This window comes from Nannospalax galili, unplaced genomic scaffold (assembly GCF_000622305.1).
Source record: "Nannospalax galili isolate Female #2095 unplaced genomic scaffold, S.galili_v1.0 scaffold253, whole genome shotgun sequence".
Classification (NCBI taxonomy): domain Eukaryota; kingdom Metazoa; phylum Chordata; class Mammalia; order Rodentia; family Spalacidae; genus Nannospalax; species Nannospalax galili.
This window is the reverse complement of record NW_008335287.1, coordinates 5,101,365-5,126,759: the sequence shown is the minus strand read 5'-3', so window position 1 is coordinate 5,126,759 and position 25,395 is coordinate 5,101,365. Positions and strand designations below refer to the sequence as shown.

The 25,395-nt window shown below is 35.6% G+C and overlaps 1 protein-coding gene across 3 annotated transcripts in view; it reads right to left on the bottom strand.

Moving 5' to 3' along the window:
- Mdga2 (MAM domain containing glycosylphosphatidylinositol anchor 2) overlaps positions 1–25,395 on the bottom strand; it is an 899,633-nt gene that overhangs the window by 287,180 nt on the left and 587,058 nt on the right. For all 3 annotated transcript variants that reach the window (XM_008829871.3, XM_029561983.1, XM_029561984.1), the window contains one exon: positions 23,736–23,868. In XM_008829871.3, coding sequence (XP_008828093.1) covers positions 23,736–23,868 — 133 coding nt within the window. The remainder of the gene's footprint in view (positions 1–23,735; positions 23,869–25,395) is intronic.

Below are 25,395 nucleotides of genomic sequence, written 5' to 3'. Positions count from 1 at the left end.
ATATATATATATATGTGTGTGTGTGTGTGTGTGTGTGTGTGTGTGTGTGTGTGTTTCTTTGTGTGTAATCTTCTGTGGGTATGTGAGTGTTATGGCACCTACGTAGAAGTCAGAAGACAAAGTGCATGAGTCAGTTCTCTTGTTCTATCACGTGGGCTTTGAGGATTGAACTTGGGTGGTCTGATTTGGCAACAAGCATCTTTATGTGCTGACCCATGTCACCAGCCCTAATTTTTCACTTCTTATAGGTACCCAGAACGCCTATATCTTTCCTATATGCTACATTGTGTACTATTTTCCAAGTTACCACAAGAACCCTTCAAACAGAAATTTAAGTCCCACAACTGGCCTCATGAAGAATGGTCTGACAAATGAGCAAAGAGAGCACACACCCTGAGGGAAGACATTTGGGCTCAAACCTTGACCTTGTAAACTTGGGCAGGTTCCATAACTTCTGAGTGATTCAGTTTTGTCATTGTTGAAACAAACCAACAAACAAAAAACATTTAGTAACTTTTAATTCAGATGACAACATTTATAAAGTGTTTCTATTAGTACATATCACAAAATATTTACTGAATAGTGTTTTAAACTGTCAGTAATTTTATTACCACCGATAGCATAGTCTATAGCTTGGCACACAGGTTGGGAGACAAAGTGACTATAAAATGTTATTGTTTGGGGTTGGAGAGATGGCTCAGCAGTTAAGAGCACTGACTGCTCTTGCAGAAGACCTGCGTTTGATTCCCAGCACCCACATGGTAGCTAACAACCAATCATAACTCCGGTCCCAGGGGATGCCTTCTTTTGACCTCCAGGGGCATTGTATGACATGGGTGCACTTATACACATGCAGGCAATCTACTAATACACATAAAACAAATATAATACAAAAATTAAAAATGTGACTGATTAGATGTAATAGGGATATTTTAAGATATTTTTGACTTTTGAAGGTTCTCTGCCATAGCATACAAAATATATACATTTTGAAGAAACATGAACATACATTACTCTCATTTTGTAATATAGTTATTAGTAAATTAAAGCTATTTATTTTTCAATACTCATTTTCATAGAAGCTTTAAAAGCTCATGGGCATTTTGTAGTTGCCTTGTAGGCAAGAGTTATTTATTCACAGTGTCCTCAAACTATCCAAACACCTATCGACATGTGTTGCAAGCTTTCTATCCTTTTTTATGAATGTCCAGGAAATGAGGACAGATAAAACCCATTACACTGAATCATGAACGGCCTCGCTGAGTGTTTGGTATATGTCTACAACACATGTTGGCTGAGTCACCCATTTCTGTATAAGAATAAACATGGAAAGTAAGGGAAGTCATCTTATTATATCTTATTATATCAAAACACATAATGCATAGCTGGGCATGGAGATACAGGTCTATAATCCCTCCACTCAGGAAGTGGAAACAGGAGGAACAGGAGCTCAAGGTCATCCTCAGTTACACAGAAAGTTGGAGACCAGCCTGGGCTACATGAGACCCTACCTAAAAAGAACAAAAAACAAAAGAAAAGAAAAGAACAACAACCCCTTCCATTTCTAAAAGTTACAAGATCTAGATTTTCATTTCTTCCTCTTAGCAACATGCAAGAGAGATTACTTTAAGTTCGTTTTCAAGCAAGAAATAAACACAAAGGCTGAACGAGGACACAAGAAACATTGAATAGGACAGCATGCAATTATTAAGATGTTCATCAAACTAAAATGAAAAATAGAAGTTATGGCAAATGGAAGAAACCAGACACAAAGGTGTGGGGCTGTGCTGTCCTTGAGTGGAAGCAAAGTGTTGACTTAACAGAGGTAAGCAGTAGGCCAGAGGTCATTAGAGTCTAGAAAGAAAGAATGGGGGAGACAGTTGTTCCAAAATGTAATTAAAGGAGGAATACATTCCAGTATTCTATAGCACAGCAGGAGTATGGCGCCTACAATAAACTCACAGCAGTTTATTATACATTTTTAAAAATTTTTATTTTTTTTGTTTTATGTGTATTTGTGTATTACCTGCATGTAGGTAAGTGCATCTGTGTGATGCAATGCCCTCAGAGGACAGAAGAGGATGTTGGGTCCCCTGGGACTGAAATTACGGACAGTTGTTAGCTGCCATGGTGGTGGGATTCGAGACTGGGTCTTCTGCAAAAACAACCAGTGTTCTTAACCCCTGAGCCATCTCTCCAGCCCCTATTATACATTTTAGAAAGAGCTAGAGTAGAGAAGCTTGAAGATTCCCAGCACAAAAAATGCTAAAGAAGATAAACGTGCTAATGCCTTCATTTAATCAATACACATCATATAAAGTATGGAATTAACAGTCTACACTCAATAAATATGGATGATGATGATGATGTTTTAAATAGCAAATCAACGTGAAATATATAAACAAAAGGAACTCATTCAAATTAAGTGAAACATTTAAAAATATTTTATTATTTTTTATTTTATGTTTGTGAATGTATTGCCTGCACTGTAGGTAGGTGTACCCATGTCATGTCTTGCCCACAGAGGTCAGAAGAGGCATCTGATCCCCTGGAACTGGAGTTACCCACCATGTGGGTGCTGAAAATCTAACTCAGGTCCTCTGCAAGAGCACCCAGTACTCTCAACTGCTGATCTATCTCTCCAGCCCACAAGTGAAACATTTATATTAAAAAATATAGATTATTTAAAACACATTTCATAAAATGCCAAAAGAGTGCTCAGAACATGTAAAAATAATTACAGCTACACCATCATGTACAGACATTTTCTCTGTACACAATGCTTACATCTGACTATGATGCTCTTCAGGATTACAGGCTGATAATCTGCCAGCTCTTAATGATGAAAGAAAGTCATCACAGTCAAAGAGACTTGACTTTATTCAGGAGGGGCACACCAGTGTTCTAGCATGCAGGATGTGTTCTGTGCTGAGCATAACACAAAGATGATAGATGATAGATAGATGACAGACAGATAATGTTACACAACTAGATGATAGATAATTGATACACATATTATAGGTAAATGATAGGTAAAATAAATGGAGACACAGACCAAGAGAAATGAGGAATGGAAGGAAAAGGTGCAAGAGAAAACGGAGCAACAGAAGTAGAGGAAGAAAAAGGATGATCAAGAAGAAAAGGAAGAGGAGGAACAGAAAGATAGTGTTATGGGTTAAATATGAACGATCTCTCACAGGTTCATGTGTAAAACATTTGGTCTTTAGATGATGGTACTATTTAAAGAGGTTATGGAAACTGTAGGAGTTGGGGCTTAGCTATAGGAAGTGGGTCACTGGAGGAAGTCAACCACCCTGGGAAAGGACTCACAATCTGTAAAATGGTAGAGAGAAAGTGAGAGACTAGGGAGGACTGAAATTGCCCAGACAATAGGGATAAAGTGGTCTCAGGTAAATACATCTATCACAAGTTCCAGACTGGCCTGGAAGTGTGGCTTACCAGGACAGTGCTTGCGTAGCATTATTGAAGAACTAGGTTTGATCCCCAGGAATACAAAATGGCAGAAAAAATTTTAAAAAGCTTCAGAGTACTCTAGCATGCTAGGTTACAGTAAATTGATGGAGATGAATTCCTAAGATTATGGCAGGATACACAGTTGAAAGAAAAGTTAAACTATGAATAATAAAAGTATTTCTATTGAATCTGAATCTGACTCAGATTCAAGCTCACTACACATTTTAGTAGCACAATCCTTCATAAGTTCTGCAAAGTTTAAAGATTATCAACAAGATCTTAAACAAATATTTAGTTTCAGGTGAAATAAAATAGAGTCAGTGAGGAAAAGAAGGTTTTATTTTATTTTTATGGCTACCTAACACTGTAGAACAGTATGTAGAGAAACAGTCTTTTAAAACCTGAAGCCAGAATACAGTAATTGTTTCTATATTCTTATCTGTCCTTTGGCTTATATGAATCTGGGGCTTTTTTCCTTCTTCTCTTTCTCTTTCTTTCTTTCTTTCTTTCTTTCTTTCTTTCTTTCTTTCTTTCTTTCTTTCTTTCTTTCTTTCTTTCTCTTTCTTTCTTTCTTTCTTTCTTTCTTTCTTTCTTTCTTTCTTTCCTTCCTTTTTTTTCTTCTTTTAGACAGGGTCTTCCTGTGGCCCCACCTTACCTAGAATTTGCCGTGTAAACTTGGCTTGCCTTGATCTCACAGAGGTGTGCTTGCCTCTGCTTCTCAAGTGTTGTGGTTAAACATATGTACCACAATACCTGACTTGGATCTAGGGCTTTGTAATTCTAAAAATAGGACCTAGTTTTCTACCTAGACTATGATTAAAATACCACAAGCCAATTGTATTGACCTATCAAATAATTTAAGAGCAAAATGTGTTTCTTTGAACAAAAGGACTCTGAGTATTAGAAAGTAAATGGACTCAAATAAAATGACAAGGAAAGAAAACAATAAGTTAGAATGAATTTTAATAGAAATCCTCTGCTAGATAGTCTCAGAGCATTTTGAATTAGTGTAAATAGGTCTTGACAGTCTTTTGGATGAGGATGGCAGGAAATGATGAAAATGAAGAGGTTAGAAGTGGAGAATGCCAGTAAAGGCCATGTGATGGCCAGGTTCCGCAGTGGGGAACTCAGCTCTTGCCTGTTGGGAGCCAAGACAGGATAACTCCGAGGAGCAGAGAGACTGCAGGGCTTTACCTGGCACCTGTGTCTCAGCGGACCTTAACTTTTCAGGCTCAAGCTCTACCTGCATCCTAAGTCTTCCTACAGATGGTAGTTTTTCTAGTTTTATTTCTGTTGTTGTGATAAATACCCCGAAAAACCCAACTTAGGAAATAAAGAGTTTATTTGATTTATAATTAGTTTGCAGACTGTTATTGTGGAGAAGTCAAGGCAGGAACTTAAAGCATCACATCCATAGTCAACTACAGAGACAGAATGTATGCATGGATTGTTTCTAGCTTGCTCTTATAGGACCTCTTGCCTAGGGAATGGTGCCACCCAGAACAGGCTGGGTTGTCTTACATCAATTGCCAATCAAGATAATCCCCCACAGACATGTCCATATAGCAACCTGTATAGATGATTCCTCATTAAGTCTCTCTTCCTTGCTCACAACCATTTATAACTCCGTTTCCAGGGGATCCGATTGCATCTTAGAGCCTCCACACCAAACACACAAGTGGTGCACATACATACATACAAAGCATTTACACAAATATTATAAAAATACATCTTTTTTTAAATAAAAAGTCTCTCCCCAGGTAGTTCTAGCTTGGGTCAAGTTGATAGTTAAAACTAAGCAGCATAATAGTGAATAAGAAATCTAAGTGGATATGATTGCATTTCATTGTAAACATGTATGACATTTTCAAAGAGTAAAATTTCAAGTTAATTAGCTTAAAATAATAAAAGCTATAAAAAGAGAAATGTAATTACAGAAAGCTCAGTGATCCTCAGAACCATCTAAAAAGAGGTTTGGCACTGGGGGTGACTTTGGGACAGTCTCCATGTTCATTCAAAATCAGTTACTAGCCACATAGGATAATGTGACAAGGATAAATAGGAACAAAGAGGGACAAGAAGTAGGTGCCAAATGAAGTGTAAAAATGCAGTATGAGTTAGAGAACGCTGATAAAAATAGGCAATTAACTTTCTGTCCATGTTCTGTGACATGACATTTTTGAAGTGGTGAAAATATATCGGATGCTGGCACCCAAAGCCAGCTTGTGTGTGGAGAGGCATGTAGAAACTCTGCTTTGTCTTGAAGGAATTGCCATTTCCTGAGATTAAAAACATTACTGCGGGGCTGGAGAGACAGCTCAGTGGTTAAGAACACTGGTTGTTCTTGCAGAAGACCTGGGTTCGAATCCTAGCACCCACATGGCAGCTAACAACTGTCTGTAATTTCAGTTCCAGGGGCTCTGACAGCCTCTTCTGACCTCCGTGGGCATTGCACGACATGGGTGCACTTACCTACATGTAGGCAATATACGTATACACATAAAATAAAATAAAAAAAATCACTGCGCTTTAATACATTTCACTGAAATTCAATTCTCAATGTGTGTTTCATGCTACATGTGTAGAAGTTGACATTTCACAAAATAAAAATAGGAGACTACACTAAAAGTTGCTTTGAAAACTCAAAATAATTTACAGACTTGCATAAGGTTATCCTTCAAATATTATCATTCACATGGGCCAAGAATGATATCATACTGGGAAATTCTATTCCAGAAGATGTTCAAGGATGTTGCAATATTAGACGTGGTATACTTCCTTTCCCTCATGGAATCTACACTTTCATATTCCCTGAATCCACGTGTGCTTCTGACTTTTGATCAGGGTTTTTATGTCTTCAGAACACAGAAATTACAGAAAATAGTCAAATGCTATATTCTTCTGTTACAAGTGATTCATATTTGAATCTAACCCTTGAGCAAGATTAATGGAACTTGTGTTCCAGGTGAGCAAAACTCAATGAAGCAAAAAGTTGGTCACAGTGAATCAGTTACACCAATACGAACATGTAATGGCTCTTTATAAATATGGAAAGGCATGATGAAGACAAGATGCAGTGTCACAATTGGCTCCTGCTGTGGTTGATGGTCCCTCCCTGTTCTGTTTGCAGGCAAGGTCTCCCCCCCATAGACTTGGTCTCATTCTAGACTACAAGAGACTGAACTGCTCCAGAATCCGAGATAATCAGTACTGGTAGAAAGAAACCCAAGCTAATTATTTCCAAATAAAACAAATTGGTGATCCGTGAGAACACGTCTTCCTTACCAGAAGATATCTGAATTTGCAGAGTGAGACTGGTTTGCAAGGACATGTTCATCACAACACAAGCAAAGTTGGAATTCACCATTTCTCTGCCTGGGCTTCTCTTCCAATGCATATCCATTTAGCAAGCAAGTCATTAAGTAATTTATCATGCTTAATATCAATTCCAATTCTTCATCTATACCTACAGCCTTTACCCAGCCTAATTGATTTGTTTCCTCCTTGTCATGAGCAATGCTGATTATAATATTCTATCTCTAAACAACTGCCTTCATCCTCCTAGTGTGAGATGGTTAGAAATAGGATGTCAGGGTAAAAAGAGTAATGTTTTTCTGTTTTTGTACCACCAGCATGCAGAAGAGGGTACAAGGAAGATTTGGGTACTTAATAAATTTATCATGAATATTATAATTAGAGAACAAAGCCAGGTGTGGTCACACACACTTATATAATATCGATACTCCTGAGACTGAGGTAGGAGGATCATCATTTCGAGACCAGCTTAAAGACTTTGATTCAACAACAAATAAACTGCATGAGCCATTTATTTTTAAAACTCCAAATTATGAAGACCTACCACTTCTTTTATTGTCCAACCCACTTAACATTAGTTATATTTTATATTACTAACAAACAGATGCAAAGAATTGCTCTAAGACAGTTACATAATGCTAAGCAAATATATACAACATACCTTAACTCTTCTGTAGTTTGTGCTTTGTTTAGTTATACTGCTGAACATTACTGTTGATAAACTGAAAAATTAAGCTGAATTGTATCTCTGGAGCCAAAATAAAAGGTATATTTTTTCACAAAAGAACCAGAATGTAGGTAATTCAAAATAGTTGTAACATATCAAAAAAAAATTAAGACTCTTGTAAAAGTGAAAAATCAATAGGCTAGACCAAATAAAAGCCAACTAGTATTACTCTGTAGCTATATATTTTGTTTTAATTGGGTATTATAGTAAAAAAGTCTCTTATGTTAGTTAAAATATTTGTTTGACAAATATCAGTTTTTATTACTTATCCTGAAACACTTTATTTCATCCTTTATAATTATATACCTTTACTTCATAGTAATTTTCAATGTTCATGATTAATATTAGAAAATAACATGGAATAGATTTCTCTCTCCGAGTCAGAGGTTTTACTCCAATGAATGAAGAATCTAGTTGATTTCTATGTAGGTCAGCCTGGAGCCACTTTCTGTCATGATAAGGAAAACACTCAGGGACAAACACACTGAGGACATAGTTAAGTTTCTGTAACTCAGATGTCTGCACGGTTCCATGATATAGCAAGTATTGAAAATGACACTAGGAACTCAAGTACCTGGTCAGTGACAACAGCAAAGCAAACAGTTGTAAAAAGATAGGTGGGTCTTTTTTAAATTGGTGTATGTCAATCAGACAAAGTGGGTTCTTTACAACACCTCCATCTACTCAGATATTATCCTTTGATCCCATTCAAACTTCTGTTGTTCTTCATTATCCTTTCCTCTTTTCCTTCATTCCCTTTGTGTACCCTGACCATTCTCCTTTAGTTTTATGTCCTTCTTGCCTTTCACCCTAACTTCCACATTGAGACTTAACACATGATACTTATCCTGTGCCTTCCTTATTTCCCTCAACAAGATAATCTCCACTTCTATACATTTTCTTGAAAATGACATGATTTTATCATTTAAAAAATATAGAATATGGGAACTGGATAGTGAGCTCAGCAGTTACGATCACTGGCTGCTCTTAGAGAAGACCCAGGTTTGAATCCCAGGACCCATATGGTGACTAACAGCTATCTGTATGTAGCTCCAGTTCAGGGGATCTGACACCCTCTCCTCACCTTCTAGGGCATTGCATGATATGGGTGTATTTACACACAAGCAGGCATAACACTCATACACATAAAATTAAAAAGTTAAAAAATAGACTTTAAAACTAGGACTTAGAAGATTTTGAGGCTTTCCACTTGTTTTTTATTATAAAATTTATTAGAGCAATGTTTTTATAATGCTTCCTTCATATATGTAAATCCTGGTTCTTTGATCACACTGATCCTCCCCTTTTCTCCCTCCACTTCTCACTCATTCTCCCTCCCCCTCATCATTCCACTTTGCTGTCATGTCACACATTACATATGTGTGTGTTTACATATATATATTATATGCATATTTAAATCTAGATTCTGTAGAGACTGGAGAGATGCTGGAGCGATGGCTCACCCATGGTTAAGAGCACTGACTGCTCCTGCAGAGAACCTGGGATCCCAGCACACATATGGCTACTGACAACAATATTGTCCTCCCCCTTACCGGTAAAACTCCATTGTGCATACACCCTTAGCTTGACTCCATAGTTGGTCACTGTGAACAGTGCTGCAATAAAACTGGATGTGCAAATATTTCCATAATATGTTGACTTAGATCGTTCAGGCATATATACACAGTAATATAAATGAATCATGTGGTAGTTGCATCTATAATTTTGAGACAAAAACTCCCTGTTAATTTCCATAGTGTCTGAATGAATTTACAATTACACCAATAGTTTATAAGTGTTCTTTTCACACACATCCTCACTAGCATTTGATGTTTAATTTTTCTTTGTTTTTGTGACAGGGTTTCAGTTAGTACTCATTGGCCTAGAACTCATTATGTAGCTGAGGATGACATTGATCTGAATCTTATACTTTTCCCTCCCAAGTCCTGGGGATATATCCTGCTTACTACTGTTAGTTTTGGGCTTATTTTGTAAGGGAGCCATTATTGTAGGGGAGAGATGAAATCTCAGTGTGGTTTTGATTTTCATTTCCTTGATGGGTGAGGACATTGAGCTTTAAAACATGTATTTATCAGTCATTTGTGCTTCTTCATTTGAAACATATGTGCTAACTTTTATTGCCTATAAATTGATTGGGTTTTTGTTCCTCTGTTCCTTAATACTTTAGTTCTTTACATATTTTAGATATAAATCCTCTCATAAGATAATATCTAGCAAAAATTTCCTCCCTTTTTGTAGGCTTTCTCTTCACTCTGTATATTGTCTCTTTCGTTGTGCAGAAACTTTTTGTTATAGTACCAATTGTTAATTCTTTATTTATTTTTTATTTTAAGAAAAAACTCGTCAATTTGACATTTAGTATCCACTGTGCACTGGGTTTATCTAGCCTTTCTTTGAAAACTATCATAACCAACCAAACAAAAATTTTGACCTCCTAAAGTCTGTGAACAGATACAGACAATTAGAGTTCTTACTGTGTGGGACAATGTCCAAAAAGTTTTACATATATAAACTCATTACTTAGAAAAAAACAAAAGGAAGACAGGGATGATACGGCATACATTTAGTTTAAGCACTTAGGAGGAAGAGGCAGGAGGATCTCCGTGAGACGGAGGCCAGCTTGGTCTACATAGTGAGTTCCAGGCTAGCTGGGGCTACAGGAAGGCCCTGTCTCAAAACGACCAAATAATGGGGGGGGGTTTGCAAAAAATCCAATTAGGATTATATAAACTGAAATATTTCTGTATAGCAAAAGAAATATCACCAGAGTGAAATAGGAGAAAATATTTATAAACTATTTATGCAATTAGCAGTTATTCTCTAAAACATATAAAGATCTACAACCAAACAGCCCATTCTAAATTGGGCTAGCAGCTTGAATAGACTCTTCTTTAAAGAAGACATACCAGCATAGAAATGGAAAACAGGTATATGAAAAAGAATCCCACTGTTAGCAATCACTAGATAAAAGCCGAGTAAACAAGAACGATGTACTGTCACTTCATACACATTAGGACAAACATTACTTTTAAATGTAAGAGTGATAGTGAGGATATTGAGAAATTGAAACGTTTTCATACTGATGACAGTGCAAAGGAGTACAACTACAGTGAGCACAGGAGTTCTCACAATTCAAAAACCAGATCTATCAGATGACCTAGTAATCCTATCTCTAATACTTAGTACTTCTCCAGAAAAATTAATTCAAAATCTGAGCAATACTAGAAATACTATTCTCACTGCAGCACATTAATCGAAAAGTAGAAAAATGCAATTTATGTAGGAAGAAAAGCTATATTACTATATGACATACAGTATATATATAAAATGGAACATATTCTGCCTATATAATATAGTATATTATATATGTAATGCATATACACATATATATTGGAATAAAACTCAGTCTTCAAAGTAAGGACAATCTGCAATATATGATAAAATAGATGAACTTTGAGTACATTATAATAACTAATATTTCATAAAAGAAAGACAAATGGTTTGTGGTTTCACTTGTTTACAAATCTAGAATAGTCAATCAAATTCATAGAATTAAGTTGTGGAACAGTGGTTGCCAGGGCTTGAGGGAGAGTGAAATGGAGAGTTACTAATCAATGGGCATAAAGTCTCAGCTAAGATGAATAACCTCTACTGATCTGCAGGACAACAAACAGTGCACTCAAAGATATCAATAATGTATATATAAAAATTCAGAGTACAGATATGATGTTTTTACTACAAAAACTAAAATGAAAAACATTTAAAAATGAGGTTGTTTTCAAAAGGCACCAAACAAAAGGATTTGATTCCGTGTTCTGTATGTAGATAGGGATGTTGAATGCACTAAATTACAAAGTCATATAGTTGTGCTTTTCACTGGAGAAAATGAGTTTTAAATTGTAGACCTTGCAATCCATATCACTAAGGTATCATATTAACGTACTACAAATGCTAACTGCTGCTTAATTCTGTTATTACAGGTCTAGTTCAAACAAGACTCGATTCAAGTCTAACCATTTAAATAACTCTTTTTCTTATCTTGGGATTTCAGACAGAACATTTACATATATTGTTCCTGTGTTCCAGGACAATGCTGCCATGTCATAAGAGAGGTGCTTAGTTCTGGAATAAATGACACAGCAATGTACTTATGTACAGAGGAAGAATATAAGCTGCACAAAATGGAATGTTGCTTAAGGAAAAAGGAAAGAACTATAAAACCATCTCAAATGAAAGATAAAACATTAAATCTCTTCTTAATTTACTCTCTCTATATACAGGAATGTATACGCATAATGTGTTAATATTTTGTTCCACAGTTACTGAAAGTACAGCTTTCACATTCTAATTACAGTAATTTAATATCAATTTTAGTAAAACCACATTTCTCATTTTATCTGATTAATGAGCTTCTGAAATATCTTTGCAGTGCAAATATTTACAATTGTTTGTAATACAGAAGTTTTTCAAGCTTTAAGTGCTAATATGTATTGGGTTGCATAGTTATCCCCTAGCAACTTGTAAACCAAAGACATATTGCATATTTGTTAACTTTGGATTCTATATATAATTGAAAAATTTCAAAATTGTATTTATATTTAATGTCTTCCTTTATTCAACTAAGTAATATTTCATTCATGCTATTGCTTATGTGAAAATCAAAGAAGTAATTCCATACAAATGTCTTGTCTGTGTACGCAAACAAGCTACACCTAGTTGTCTTGATCATTTTTATAATCCGAAATCAAGAAAGTCTCTTTAAAAAGCAGGAAGGCAAGCTCACAACAGAATCATATCATGCTGCGTGGTTATCAGAAACCAAAACTGATGGCTTTATTGTGGATTCACAAGATAGTACGTCACTGAATCACCTAGTAAAGAACATGCTCAAGTAGCACAGCACAACACCTCAAGGAAAGTGACTGAAAACAATTGGTTGAAAGATGTCACCCAGTGCATGACCTAGAGCACATACTAAACAATCGGTCATGCCTATTTTCTACAGCAGTAGAGCGGCCAGGAGAAGAACATGCTTTTGTTCCCCCCAAGTAAATAAAAGTATAGACCTTAAGAGAATCTTTGCCAAAACCAGGAATTAAAGGAATAGCTGAAATTAGTGTGATACTTTTGGAAATAGGTGCCACAATATAAAATCAAAAACACATTGTACCTTGACTTGCAATCAAAGAAATGATGTCCATGTACTCTGACGTCGTGGCTGCATGTTATTTTCCAGCTACCAACTTTCCTCTCGCCTCCTATTCCCTGTAAAACTGCACTGAATACAGTCTCCTTTTAATACACACTCTACTTCACTTAAAATATTCTCACAGACCAATAAAGATCATACAGATCACCAAAGATCTAGTTTTTGTGGGCACACCTATATCTCTAACAGAGCTCTCAAGACTACACTAAGATGCATTAATCCTAAATCTTATGATTTAACCCTGGGCAGAGATGCTCTGAAAACACAAATATTATTATAAAGGCAAGAAAAATGTGTATTTCATTATATCAGAATATTAGTGAAGAAAACATATGGCTGAATAAAGGGAAGCTCTTTGCATGCTCTCTCATCTTCAATTTGGAAATGTATTTTATAAGTGTTCTTTGGTGAAATAATAATCTCCATTTCAGTGAAACACCAATTTATTTTATATTTACCTGGAACTGATTACGAGCGACTCTGAGAACATGATATATAATATTTAACATTTTCTTATTTCTCCAATTACGTACAAAAGTTCAGAATAGATTTGAAATTTAACATTTTGAATGGAAGTACAGATAAGTAGATTCAGTCAACGATACTTTCCACAGACAATAACCACATAAGCAAATAGAGGAAGTCAGCAGTTCTTGGGATGAGATTGCTTTTATTACTAGTAATTTTAATTACCAGGCAATGGCATCGTACTAAGAGGCTTTATTTGACAGCTATAGTTTACACTTTATCTCATTTCATCTTCACAATGTCTGTAATGACATAAGGTTCTTTGGGAAAACTGATACTCTAAATGCCTCAAGCTGGAGGTGGGTAGCTGTGCATCTTTTCTGCAGGTATGAAGCTTCCCTGATAGAGATTTTATAATAAGAACTACTGAGAAAACACTATTTAGATAAATTCTTTCAAATAAGTGCATTTAATCTGGAAGTTATTTGTCAGACATATTTTTCTCTTGAATGATAATGCAAATTTTATGTATAATAGAACAAATGACCATGTATTAATATTCTTAAATTCTGCCAGCCTTGACCTTGCATGCTTGGACCTTGAGGCTCAAGGGTGACTGGACAGTTATGTATTCATTTCATTGCAATTATCTTATTTCCACTCAATTTTGTTATTGCTGTTATCTTGATGGATAAAGTGAAATACTGCAGTTGGTGGTCTCTGTTCATCAATCTTTAATCCACCAAAGATCACATTGTCAATATGATTTATCAGCAAAGCAAGTTCAAGAGCTGAGGAACTGATAAAACCACACACTATGGGGAGAGAGACAGAAAACATATTTCCTTCAAGCAGCTGCTTCATTGTGTAGCTCATTAAGTCTTTACATGAGCTAGCACTGATAATGAACATTAACACTAGCATTTCGCCAAGGGTGGTGGTGTATGCCTGCAATTCTAACACTCAAGAAGCAGAAGCAGGGAGACTGCCATGAGTCTGAGGCCAGCCTGGTCTACATAGCAGTTCCATGTCAGTCAGCATTACATAGTGACACCCTGTCACAAACCAAAGAATATAACAAAACTTAGGACTAGTATTCTATATACTAGTACCCATAATGGTAGTTCAGGTCACCAAGTCACAAAATTGTTGTGGTTTTCACAAAACTATGGGATTTTCAAGAATCTGGGACTTTCACAGATTTCATAGCAATTTGGGATGTTCCTCCTAAAAAATTCTTTGACATAATACATTCTAGGAATTTGCATGAAAGGGAAACATGAACAGCTATATGTACCTATGGAAGTTATTGTATCTTCCTAATCAGAGTCAGTAATCCACAAAACAAATTTACCAATGACTATGATTATATTGAAAACCTCAAGGTACATGTGACAAGTTCAAAAACCAGAAAGAAATTGTAAGCTGCCTTTCTAGGAGCAAATAATTGTCTACTAGAAAATGACTATTAGCAGTCTCATTAGAAATTGGAAACCTGGAAAGAACCAAGTCATATTATCAAACTCAGTTTAAGAGTTAAAAGTTAATGTTCATAGGGTTACAAATCTTAGTATTTATTTGAGCATATCTTCACTAAATCATCGAAACAGTTATTAAACAGAATGGTGTAAGTTCTTGAAAGATTTCCTTATAAATAACATATTATGGATTGGCAAGATGGCTCAGTGGGTAAAGGCACTTGCAATCAAAGCTGAGGGCCTAAGTTTGATCCCCAGGACCCACATGATGGAAGGAGAAGAACCTACTGCTGCAAGCTTCTCTGACTTCTACATGCCCATCCCCCCTGCACTAAATAAATAAACAAGTGCATTAAATTAATAAATAGCTAAATTGGAAAAGTAGCATCAGTGAACATTCTAGAAATTTTTACAAAACACAGGCTATCTGACACATTCCAAATATTTATGTTAAGTTGTAAAAGAACATCCTGATAATTTGCACTTTTTCAATACATATAATACTATTTTTTTATTTCACTGATAAAACTTCTTTTACCTAATGTTTTTTGCTATTTTCCTGAGTTATAGTATCTTCTGGGAGAGAAGATACTTGATGGGGGATACTTTATATATGAACTTATAATATCAAAATAAACCTGAATACCAGGATTGTAAAGAATTCATTGCTAGGAAAACAAAACACAAGTACAGGGAGATCCCAGGAACTTGCAAACTTTCTGTTACTATGGTAATAGAATTTTGGAAAATCTGGGTCATCTTGTTGCTGTGGAAACTATCTCAGGAAGACCAAAGTTGAAATCCCATAACAGTTATTGCTCATGTGCCCAACTCGCTGCCTAACCATCATCTAAGGCTTCCCATTTCTGAATTTGCATTAGTGAGACAAGGTCACATTTGTCTGATCACCTTAGGAGAGGAGAAAGCACTTAGATGAATGATCTTATGTATATCAGCAACCTTAGAAGTTTCTTCCATTTTCTTTACAAACTACTATCCATTTCGTAAAGATATATTTTATATTTGTATTAAAATTTATGACAATAGTAAGCTACATGCAAATGCACTCAACATAGGCATTAATGTCCATAGATTCTTCTAGGAACTAGTATTTGATATACATGATAACAAGAAAATGAACTTCTGTCCTTATTAGTCATCAGTGAATTTTGAGATATTTTCACTGAGTTTTGATATCTTTCCTCATTATTTTAATATGATTGCTTATGAAAAGCATATTTTATTGTATTATTTAGATTAAAAACCCAATCATAACTATTATTTACTGAGTGTTTGCTACATGCCAAATACTTTTACACTTTATATTTTTAACATCTACTGTCCATAATAGCAAACAATGTGAGTTTTTCTTTTTTTATCCCTATGCTTAAGTTAAATGTAGAAGTTAATTAATGTTCTTCAGATTACAGAGCCAGAATTTGTACCTTAAATATCTAAATTAAAACACTTATGCAAAACAATTTTCAAAAATATATTTTTGGAGGTGAGTGGAGCAAGAAAAGGTATTACTGCGTAGCCGGGGATGGCCTGTGCTTGCTGTATTCAGACTGGCTTCAAACTGTTGACAGTCCTGCCTAGACCACTCCAATGCTGACATTACAAGTGTAAAACATTATACCTGACCAAGAAAATCTCTTATTGTCAACAATACTCTAGCAGCATTGGCATCTATTCTGATAAACGTTGTTTCAGGTCAGCAATCTATTATGTATATTAAAATTTATAAAATTTCTACCATTTTAATGTTTTCAGAGGTTAAAAATAAACATCAAAATTTCCCCTACTGTTTCACATTCTAACTAATATTATGAAAAAGATAATCAGAAAAATATGCACGGTTCAGTACCATATAATTATGCCGTTTAGTATTTTGACTGTTTTTTAAAGTTTGAGGATGACAATATAAGTAATCCTGTCCTTGCAAAGTCTTTGTTCTTATTTTTCTCATTTTGTGTTACTTTCTTCTTATTTTGACAAAAGAAAGAATATAGGGGAATAATAATCTCAACAGTGCCTCTTTAAGTTAACTTCCTAGTAATCAATTCTCTTTTAATATTTTATTATTTTTAATTTTTGTATGAGGATATTTCCTGCATTTGTGTAAGTACACCCATGCTGCGCAGTGCCTACAGAGGTCAGAAGTTGTTGGCATCCCTTGGAACAGGTGTTATGGATGGTAGTTAACCACCATGTGGTGCTGGGTACTGAACCCACGTCCTCTGCAAGAGCATCCAGTACTCTTAAACACTTACACAGCTCTCCATTCTATGACTGATGATTTTCTCCACCCACAATATGCTACTTTCTTGCTTTGATTAAATATAATGCAAATATATCTGAAAATGTGAAGACTGAAATAAATCATAAATCTTAAAAGTAAAGAGGACTATCAATAATTTGGAAATGCTGATCAGATCTGTTTCCTGAATTTGTATGTTGAACACTAGAACAAAATGGGGAGCTATTGGGGGAGGATGAAGCCATTTGGAGACAGTTAATTTGGAAGGAAGTGAAGGTTAAGAGATGTCTTAAGAATATGATACTGGACACTATCAGTCATGTGCAGAGTAAACCTACAAAACAGAAAAAAAATCTTTACCAGCTATACATCTGGCAGAGGCTTAGTATCTAGAACATACAAAGAACTCAGAAAAAAAATCTAAGCATCAAGGAAACAAAGACAGTTGAAAGTTGGTACATGGAACTAAACAGTGAGTTCTCAAATGATGTAATGAATTGGTGAAAAATAAACCTAAAATTTTCAATATCCTTAGCCATCACAGAAATGGAAATCAAAACTACTTTGAGATTTCATCTTACCCCAGTCAGAATGGCCAAAAGAAAAAAAAAGAAAAAAAGTCAACAAATGCTGAAGTGAATGTAGGGAAAAGTTTCTTAAAAAACAAGAAATAAGTTTACTATATGATTCAACCATACCACTCTTAGGCATAGGCCCAAAGGTGTCCTACTTCAGAGATACTTACTCATCCTTGTTCATTTCTGCTGTATTCTATATGATCAGAATACATTGTATGAAATTCTCAAAGGATTAATGAAAATCTTATTTTCTTAAAAAGCACTGATCTAAATATCGAGTGTATTTTCATGAATAAGAAGGTGTACAGGTCTCTCATTCACTGTAGCAGAGAGGAAAGTCTATGTGGACAGCCAGTAAGAGAGAAGCCACGGGTAAGTCGAGAGGCAGCTCTTACCAGAAACAACCATGTTGGTTTGATCCAGTACTTGGAGCCTCTATAAGAATTCACATTTCTGTTCTTTGTGCTTCCCACTCTGTGGCATCCTGCTAAGGCCTCTGGAGAAGGCAGGTACAAGACAACATCACATTTGCTCTGTGTATGTCTACAAGACTAGTCTTTCTTATAAAAATGGTGGTTGATGAGATAGCATACTTAGATTTAATCAATGATAATAATCACTTAGATTCTGTGATGGTCACCATAAGGCAGTAACCTAAAAGAGCAAAATGGCTAATCAAAGAGGCTAAGGTCAGTCCTCACACATGCCTGTAAGACACAACTCCCAGTGCTCTTTCTTCCTGAACTTAAAATGCCCATCTATGATAATGTACATATGGTGAAAGGAAACCTTTCTGCATTTTGGCTTTATAAGCTCAGCTATTAAAATAATTAAGCTAAAATATGTTATTCCTCATCATGCTTGGGTTGCACCTCTAAACGCAGATGACTACCATGAATAGAGAAATTTTAATGCTGTAGCTCACAGCAACTGCTGAGCATGATCTAGTGCCGAGTTATGGGAAATAATAATGAAAACAGGTACTAGTTACCTAACAAGGCAGGAATTTCTTAATTCTATTTGCTTCCACGAAAATTGATTGGGAAAAACTGAGCAGTGAGATTATATATATTGGGGAAGGGTGGGTGAGAGAAAGAGGAGGAAGAAGCAGAGTGGGGGAGGGATAGAGGGAGAGAAGGAGGAATGGGTTTCCAGGGCCTCAGTAGCCATCACTTTCTAGATGTGATGTACATTTAGGGAAGGAACCTTAAGTAGGGAATTTTTATAGCTGCTAAGGCTGAACAGAGTAGCCCCACCTGTCCTCTTTCTTTATAGTCTTTGGTTCACCTCAGGCAGGTACAAAACATGTTTTTCATCCTAATATAGGTACCCTATTTAATTGTTATTAGCCACTGAAATCATGAGACATCAACCTACAAATATTTCAAATAGATTAAAATAAATGAAAATTTTATCATAATTGCTGTGTGCCCTTGTGCTGCAAATTCACATAATGTGAAAATTCTAAATAGCTTATACTTAGTTACCACAATTGTGATAATTTCAAAATACAAATATGTTTATTGAGATTAAAAAATTTAAAATCTAAATAGGTTCCTTTTAGTAAACTATGAGGAGTAAAACTACATCAATAGCACGCTAAAAAATAGCTAAGGTAATTTTTCTTCAAAAGGAGAGCGCAATCTTCCAACTCTGGATTACACCATAGCGCTGTAGTGCTTCATCACTGTGGCAGGAAATAAATGCATGTAGCACTTCATCATTATTTATTTATTTATTGTGCGGTTGCTACCCAACTCAGTCCCCATACATTGGGTATCTTCCATCATAGTTTTCATCCCAGACCCCTAAAAGAAGGAGAGGGACTTAGGGAGTCTTGAATGCCATCAATAAGGTTCATTGTACCCATCCACCAAAATTTATTTTTATGTGTATGAGTGTGTGGCCTACATATAAGTGCACCCATTTGTGCAGTGCCCACAAAGGCCAGAACTGGAGTTACAGTCTGTTGTTAACCACGGTATGTGTAGTGGGAACTGAACCCAGGTCCTCTGCAAGAGCAGCTAGTGCTCTTACTGGCTGAATGATAACTCCAACCCCCTCATCATTTTTATATAAAGTGCTGGGATGATCATGAAAAGGGTTAAGACAATTAGGCTAGGTGTGTTTTGTGATAAAACACATTTTCATAGCACGTCTGCTGATCACTGGGGACCACAAATTATCAGACAGTTTCCTCAGCTTGATGTAGAAATGTGAACTGCGATACAGATTCATTCATAGTGGGATATTCAAGACAACACTGTTGGTTAATCTGTAGACGACAGACTTTTAAAATGACTCCCAGATGCCATTTTTCTAAATGGCACTAGCAAATTGATTTCTTTTAACAAAAGTTCATAAGCACAGAATGATGTGAGTTCATGCAAGTAGTCTTATAACAAAGACTGCATTTTCTTGTTGTTCAAAGCAATCATGGAAATTGTTTCCAAAGTCTGTATTCCCAGATCACTTATTTGAAACCAACTTCAACAGTTACAGAATGGACCCAGGAATCAACTCATGGTGAAACTGCTCTGCTGTAAATTTTTGAAGAACAGTTAATCATGACAGATATTATTTCTATTTTAACTTGTGCTATTTGGGCATTATGCAAACAAGCCCGCAGACTGATCTTAAATAGTTTAGATGACTGTAGAGATTTTCAGTGCACGTTCGTCCATAGTAAAGTTTATATTTTCAATTATTTGACCTTCATTGAGAAAATAATTTTCAGTGTTAGTCTTTCTATAAATATATTGGTTACAGAGGAGGAAAACAAACTTACTGCAATATTCATGATATAAATTTCCCCTCTCAATAATGTACATATTTTCCTAAATATGCTACAAAACAGAGGTTTAAAATAAGAATATTTCATGTATGTTCCAACTGTGAGCATCAAAAAAAACGCCTGATCTTGCACTCATTATAGTTGCTGGATTCATGCTCTCTTCTCACATCAGAAGAACCATAAACTGGGCATATATCTATCTATTAGCTTACAGACCTGCTGGCATGAAGATGCTGTAAGCCGAATTTATTCTTGATGTACCCTGACAGCTAACTCAGTGATTTCATCTATGTGAAATGTGCCAACCTTTCCAACTCTACGAACAACCAGATAGGGAAAATGCCGAAGTGAACTTGGTATGAGTATGTAAACCGTCAGGCAAATGACGTGCCTGATTGCAGTTGTTGGAAGACTTACACAGGTACCAGCTTATGTGCTAACCTCAATTATTTTGCACAGGTCTAATACTCATTTTGTAATGATTGTATCAATATAAAATTTTGTGAGGCAATTTATAAAAGAGAGTAATATTATTTGTTTCTTTGTTTAACTGAGATATACATAAGTTTGGAAGTAAAAAGAATGTAACAGCTTAAACTGAACATTTATATTACAGCACTTTGTGCCAAGATCTTTTCTTGTTAAAAACCATCCTGTCAACAAAAGCCACTCAGCTGCCCTAAAAGTCTTAGGAATGCTGCCATTTTTCATTCCAATATTTCTAATAATATAAGAAACCCTTATTTTTGTCTAATAACACACTCGGACTTCAGCTTGAATTTCTTTACTCTAGCTCTGTGAACACTAGGGAGCTGGTGGGTCTGCTATTAAAAATAACTCTTCAAGCACAAGAATCCAATCAATCTTGTCCCCAACCACTATGAGTTATGAAATAGCAAAACTATACATATCTGCACCATAAAAATTAAATATAATCTTTCTGAATTTTTAGTATTTAAATAATTTTGTGTCTTTTTATTTAGTTCAGTTTCATATCAACCCAAGGAGAATATTTTAATCAGTACATGTCAGTTTTCTGTATGTCACACCATAAGAACAGACATGATTTTTTTTTAAAAAAAAAAAGCAAGCACATACTGGTGTCTTAGTCATAGAGATGAAGAGAAAATAAACATGAAGGACTTTAAGAATTACTAAAGCACTAGTCAAGTGCAAAGTTAAAACATAAGGAACTTACTATGGTCCTCTGTCTCACTCAACTGCACTGCATCTACCCATCCCATAGAAAATGATTCCATTTCCTTTTTCTATGTTTTCCTTCTATGGATCATCTGTATTCTAAAACCTGTCAGAACTAAGAGCCGGGGAGATGATGGCTTTGGGTAAATGCATAGGCTGCATAAGTCTGAGGACCTGAGCTCAGTCCTGGAATGCACATAAAAAGCAGAACGTGGTGTCATGTATCTGTAACCACAGCAGTCCTGTGGAGAGATGGGAGGCAGACAGAAGAAAACTGTTCAGAAACTCACAGCAGACACAAGAAAGAGCTGCCTCAAAGGTAGAAGGAGCCAGGTGTGGTGGTGCATGCCTTTAATCCCAGCACTTGGGAGGCAGAGGCAGGTGGATCTTTGTGAGTTCCAGGCCAGACTGGTCTACATAGTGAGTTCCAGGACAGCTGGGGCTACAAGGAGACCCTGTCTGAAAAAGAAAAAAAAAAAAAAAAGGTAGAAGGTAGAAGGAGAACACCCACCTGGAAAGGTTGTCCTCTGACCTCCACATGCACAGTGCACACATGCACCCTACTCACAGATACTCACCCATGTCTCCCACACACAAGTAAATAAAGCAGGTTTTTGAAACACATAAAATCTAGATGAGAAGGAAAAAGAATTCCTACAACACATTTTGCTTGAAAATAGCATAATGGGGCCAGGAGAGATGGCTCAGTGGTTAAGAGTATTAGCTACTCTTGCAGAGAACCCAGGTTCCATTCCCAGGACCCACATGGTGGCTAACAACCATCCTTAACTCCAGTTCCAGGGGATCTGACATCCTTTTCTGACCTCTGCTGGCACTGCATGACAGGAGTGCACCTACATACATGTAGGCAATATACTCATACACAAAAAATAAAAAATAATAAATAAAACATAAAGAGAGAAAATACCATAATGATATCTAATATGTTGTAAAATATTTTAATTAGTCATAAAAATCACAATATATTTCATTTCAAAAAGAAACATGATTATAGCCAGCATTTAAATGTTAATGTTTTATGTTGCTCAATATCCCATTTTCTTTTTTTAAAAAATGATGTGAAATCATTAGCTTTATATGTTTTAAGGCTATTATGATTTTATATTTCTATTTTATCTGAAACGTATTTTCTGTGAAATCTTTAACATCTTTGTTGCTAAAAGAAATGTTGACTTTCCCTTCCACAGTACTCTGACACTTGCTTTTCTAGGGGCTTTTGCCTGGTATTTAATACAGCACTGCCTATTTGAAGCTTCCATGCTAGCCAGAATTACACCTTGATATTCTGACTCATACTAGAAGCTCAAGAAGTTAGAAAGGATTAAATAGATGAATGAAATAAGAGAACAGACCTTTCGAATTTTAGCTTCTCAGTGGAACATGTGCTAATGAATCAATGCATACACATACTTTTTGAAAAATGTTCTCATAAAATCGTTAATCTTTTCACAAATAAGCTGGTTGGAATTTGATCAGCAGATTTTTACCAGAAAAAGAACATTCTACATGTTTCAGACTTATAAACTCATTAATTCTTGGTAGTATAAAAATACTGACTTAGAAAAAAACCTGCCTGAATTTACCCATTAACTTTCTTGATTTGAAAAAGAGCATACAAAAAATTCTTACGTTTGTGATCCTAAGATACCTTCAGAAACTCAGATAATACATTTTATAAAAAGAATTCAATAGTCCTCACATATGCTGATTTGTGAAATTTAAGACTACAATATTTAAAAAACTAGAATTTTCTGGCTGGAGAGATGACTCAGCTGGTTAAGAACACTGACTACTCTTAGAGAGGTGCTGGATTTGAATCCCGGCAGCCACTTGGCAGCTAACAACTGTCCATAACTTCAGTTCCAGGGGATCTGACAGCCTCTTAACCTTGGCAGAGAATGTATAACATGAGTGCACTTACACACATGCAGGCAATACACTCATACACATAAAATAAAAATAAATAATTGTTTTAGAATAGAATTTCTGCATTATATACATAGCATTATATAGTCTATTTCAATTTTTTTCTTTGCTAATTTGACAAAACATATAGCTATCCTAAACAGTTCTAGGAAAATAAGTTCTTTTGTCTCCTACAGCAATCAATTGGTGTTTAAGAAGGTTAAAAAGCTCTTTTAAAACTAGTTGTAGGAAACAGACATATAAAGTAGGATGATAGCTCCATACCTGTTTTATTGGAAAGTCTGAATGAGACCATCTTGTCAGGAATGTTACACACATTCCTCACTGAAGCAATGCAACTGTAATTAGCATAGTCCTGAGGTCGGAGATTCTTTAGCTTTAAGATCTTTGTTTCACCCTAAAACATAGAAGAAGTATTAGAAAAGACCAGTGATAACCAAGATGAATGAACAAAGCATAGCATTATACTGTATTAAATCATGTTAATTGTAAAACGTGGTAGAATGTCTTATTATAAGGACTATGCTCTAAATTAGAACAGAAACACTGTACCTTAAAACAATATTGTAATATGCCTAGAGGTAAAAACCAATTGAATACAATGAAAATTCATAATGTTTTCTTTGCAAACTTGCTTCCTAGTGGAGGAAAATCTATTTCTGGTGGTAGTTATGCAAATTATTTTGCAAAGGTCTGAATAGTATACTTAATAGAGTTTATACAGCAAACACAGCAATCTATGAAGACTTCAACATGAAACATTAGGAAAGCAGATTCTGAAGAAGAGTCAAGGAAATACTGTTTTTAGAGCAAATTAGTGGAGAAAATCTAATGATAGATCATTAAATTTATATGCATAAATATTTGGTGTAGGTGGAGCAAAGGCAGGTGACAAACACAACACTGAATGAAGGAAATATTCATAAGTGTTTCCATACTATTAATTTTATTGTTGCTTTAGTTCAAGAACTCAAAGGGTGATGCACTGTTGTACACAAGTGTTCAGAATGTCTTATGATTTCTCACTGGACCAGATATGTAGAAACATTAGCTCAAATTATTCAGCGTGTAAAGAGAACAAATGAACATCATCAGTAAAAAAATAATCCTTCTGCTCAGTCTAGATTACATCCCCTGGAATTACTAATCTTTTAAAATCATTGTTTCCTCTTTTCAAAAATAAAATTCTTCCCATAAGGAATGTATTTATAGTCATGGAAAAACCATGTCTCCGTGACTTCATACTTGAAATAATTTTCAAAATATAATTTTCCCATTACACCTACTCCAATGTGTAGGACAAGTTTTTTCTTTCTCACATTGTTTAAATTGCATCATTCAAATCCTAAAAATCATATGGCACCCAAATGCCATTACAAATTGGAATGTTTAGTGACTTAGTAGAGAAAGGTGCTTCTATTCATTTGAAGAACAAAACAAAGCCTCTGTCCAAATATGGGCACACAGCTCAGCTTCTGCAGGTGGGAGGTGAGCCTACATTGGCGCACATGGCCTTATGGCCCCAATCCTGCCATTCATGCCAATAATCAGTTAAACACATCTAGCCTCAGTTAAAGAAGCAATAATCTCTTTTGTATTTCATACTGTGATATAGTCACCACAGTTAGGTAAATGAACACACCCATCACCTCACATAATTACCACATTCTTTGCATTTTGTTTGTTTGCTTTTGTCTCCCTGCGGCTTATCTGGCCTGGAACTTGCTATGTAGGCCAGGCCGACCTCAAACTCATAGAGACCCATTTGCCTCTGCCTCCTGAGCACTGGGATTCAAGGCATGTGCCACCACGCCTGGTTATATTGTTCACTCTTTAAAAATATGAAAACTGATTATACAGCTTTCCTGACAAATCACATGAATTAACTTGATTTACTTTGGGAAAGGCCCTTTCATTTTACTTT